Here is a 3,043-nt window from a genome sequence, read left to right as displayed (position 1 = left end):
GGCGTCGGCAGCCGGGAGGCGCCGCTTGCCGGCGCGGCGGCGGGGCCGCTCCGAGGGCGGCGGCGGGTCGGGGACGACGGCGCGGCAGGAGGAGTATCCGTAGACGTCCTTGCTGCGGAGGATGACCGGGGAGAACTCGTGCTTGAGGCTGCAGAGGAAGTTCCACAGCTCCGAGTCGGAGCTCATGAACTCCGTGGACTTGGGCATGAAGAGCTTGAGGGCGTCACCCAGCGCCTTGGTGCCAGCGAAGGAGACCTGCGAGCGCGAGTACACAACTTTCTCCGCTTCCCCCTCCAGCCCCCAGGCGGCGGCCGCCGGTTCGCCGCCGGCTGCCCCTGCCCCTGCTGCCGCCGCCGTCGCCGCCCGGGCTCCCGCGGCCGCCGCCGCGGCGCTCCCCGCCTCTGTGTTCATCTTCCCGGCTCCTCTCTCCAGCGCCGCCTGCTTCCTACTGCGGGTCATGGAGGCAGCGGGACGGGGTGGCGGGACAGACGCCGAGAAGGCAGAGCAGAGGCAGCGCCGAAGGCAGGCTCCGGCTGCCGCCGGGCGCCCGCCGGGTGTGAGCAGCGATCGATGTCCTGCGCCCAGCACAAAATGGCGCTTTAAACTCCCGGGCGGGGCCTGCGCACGCCCGCCCCCCCCGCGCCGCCCGTTGGCCCGTTCGAAACGCGTCGGTCGGGCCCGGCCCCGCCCCGCCGGGGGCGGTGGCCGTGAGGGCGGGCCCCCGGAGCCCCCGGAGCCCCGGGACTGTGGTCTGGCGGGATCCACCAACCCGGCTCCCGGCGCGACACCGAGCCGCGACCCGCGCGTCTCCAGCTGGGTGGCCCAGCGGGTGGCCCCTTCCCTCAGGGAAGGACGCGAGGCTCCCTCATGGCGGGGTGACAGCTGAGCCGTGTGCCCGCATCGCGCCTCTCTGAGATTTGAGGATCCTCACCAGGGCGGTGGACAAAGATGGCTTGTTGTGTGAAATATGTTTGAGTAAGGATTTGGTTGGACACTTTGATGGGCAAGCTCCCCGAAGGAGTAGCCATAAGGGAACTGAGTCAAACAATAAAAATGGGCCAACAGACATGGGCCAACGACAATGAAGTGCTTTACATGATATTAAATACATCCATCCTGTTGTAGAGGGGTTTTTTAGCATGAACCTGCAGGCTGGTCATTCAATCTACCATAAGTCATAGAATCGCAGAACAGTTGGCATTAGAAGGAACCTCTGGAGGTATCTGGTCCAACTCCTGTGCTCAAGCATAGCCACCTAAACCAGGTTGTCCAGGACTGTATCTGGATGGATTTTGTACATCTCAAAGGATGAAGGCTCCTCTCTCTGGTGACCACTGATAGGACATGAGAAATCAGAATGAAACTATGTGAGGGGAATTTCAGATTTGATATTAGGAAGAAGTTCTCTGAGAGGGTGGTCAGCCACTGGAACAGACTCCCCACTGAAATGGTCACAGCACCAACTCTCAGAGTTCAAGGAGCATCAAGGAGCATTGTGATACAGTTTATCACTGTAGATATTCCTGCAAGGAGCAGAGTGTTGGACTTGATGATCTTTATGGATGTTTCCAACCTCTTTGGGCAGCCTGTGCCAGTGCTCAGTCAGCCTGAGAGTGAAAAGGTGTTTCCTGATATTTGGAGGGAACCTGCTGTGTTTCAGTTTGTGCCCACTGCCTCTGATTCTGTCAGTGGGCACTGCTGAGAAGAGGCTGGCTCTGTCCTCTCTGCACCCTCCCTTCAGGTATCTGTATACACTGATGAGATTCCCCTGAGCCTTCTCTTCTCCGGGCTTAACAGTCCTAACTCACTCAGCCTTTCCTTACAGGAGAGGTGCTCCAGCCTCTTCATCATCTTTGTGGCCCTTTATTGGACTCTCTCCAGTGTATCCATGTCTCTCTTGTACCGAGGAACCTGGAACTGGAGAGTGGTCCAGTGGTCCAGTGTGGCCTCACCAGCACTGAATAAAGTGGGAGGATCCCTCTCTCAAGCTGTGGGCAAAATTTTGCCTAATGCAGCCCAGGATAATATTCGCCTTCCTTGTGGCAAGGGCACACTGCTGTCTCATGTTCAACCTGGTGTCCACCAAGACCGCAGATCCTTTTCTCCCAAGCTGCTTTCTGTCAACACTGAGATACTTACTGCATCATTGGGATTGGCTTGATATCCCAACAAACCATATCCCAGATGAAGCAGTAAAAACTTGGGTTGACTGAGCCCTTTGTGAGAGTCACCACCTTGGTGAGTCCACAGCAAGGCATTTCCTGCATGATAGTGGTACACTTGCAGGTTTTACAGCACAATTTTGTCAGCTGTTGTGAAGTCCCATGTCCCTCTGGATCATGCTTTCCAATACTTCAGATTGCTGTCACAGGGAGAGTGTCCTGTTAGATTCCTGTATTACTGCAATTAAACCAGAGCTCTTTCCAGCACCCAGAACAGCAAGGTGCCACCAAGGGCAGAGATGGTTTAACCTTCTGTACAAATCCTATTTGGAGTTTGATTAGACTCCTAACTAATTACTTTCTCAGCATGGGTAAAGGGAGAGGAATAACATTTTTCTTCATAGACAGTCTTTGTTCTGTAATTAGTCTTTCATCTTAAAATAGGGAAATCTTTTATTCTCAACTCATCAAGAACCTAAATAGGAATGTCTAGAAATCTAGTCAAGTAAGAGGCAGAAATTCTGCATAAGAAATTGTTCCTTACTGCCAGTGGAAATAAATTAATTTTCTTCACAGTATAATTCAACTTGTGTTCATGGGAAACTCAAGAATATTAATCCAAATAGCTATTTAAAGTGGATATTAACAAAGCTATTTTAAATCTTCATGGAGACAGTCTCGAGGTACAGCCACATTCAAAACCAGCTTTATAAATTACCATTTTTAAGAAAGAAACCTTTCCCAAAATGATGGCATTAGAGTAGTTTTTAATTGGATCCATTTCACAGTGTACTTTAGAACACAGTCATGTAGCCAGATTGATTTAACTGAGGGAGGGGTCCTCAGATAATAAAGCAGAGGATAAGAGCTCGGAGCTGGAA

General features: G+C 53.1%; 1 protein-coding gene across 1 annotated transcript in view; it reads right to left on the bottom strand.

The window, feature by feature from the left end:
- The window catches only part of CCDC71L (coiled-coil domain containing 71 like), a 3,615-nt gene extending 2,992 nt beyond the window's left edge, over positions 1-623 (bottom strand). The window contains exon 1 of the mRNA XM_042018358.1: positions 8-623. Within this exon, the coding sequence (XP_041874292.1) occupies positions 8-459 (452 nt within the window). The 5' untranslated portion in view covers positions 460-623. The remainder of the gene's footprint in view (positions 1-7) is intronic.
- Between the last annotated feature and the right edge of the window lie 2,420 nt (positions 624-3,043).

Source organism: Corvus kubaryi, unplaced genomic scaffold (genome assembly GCF_017639235.1).
Source record: "Corvus kubaryi isolate FWS band 111438036 unplaced genomic scaffold, C.kubaryi_AGA036_p1.0 137, whole genome shotgun sequence".
NCBI lineage: Eukaryota > Metazoa > Chordata > Aves > Passeriformes > Corvidae > Corvus > Corvus kubaryi.
The sequence above is the reverse complement of the archived record's forward strand: the minus strand, read 5'-3'. Positions and strand labels throughout refer to the sequence as shown.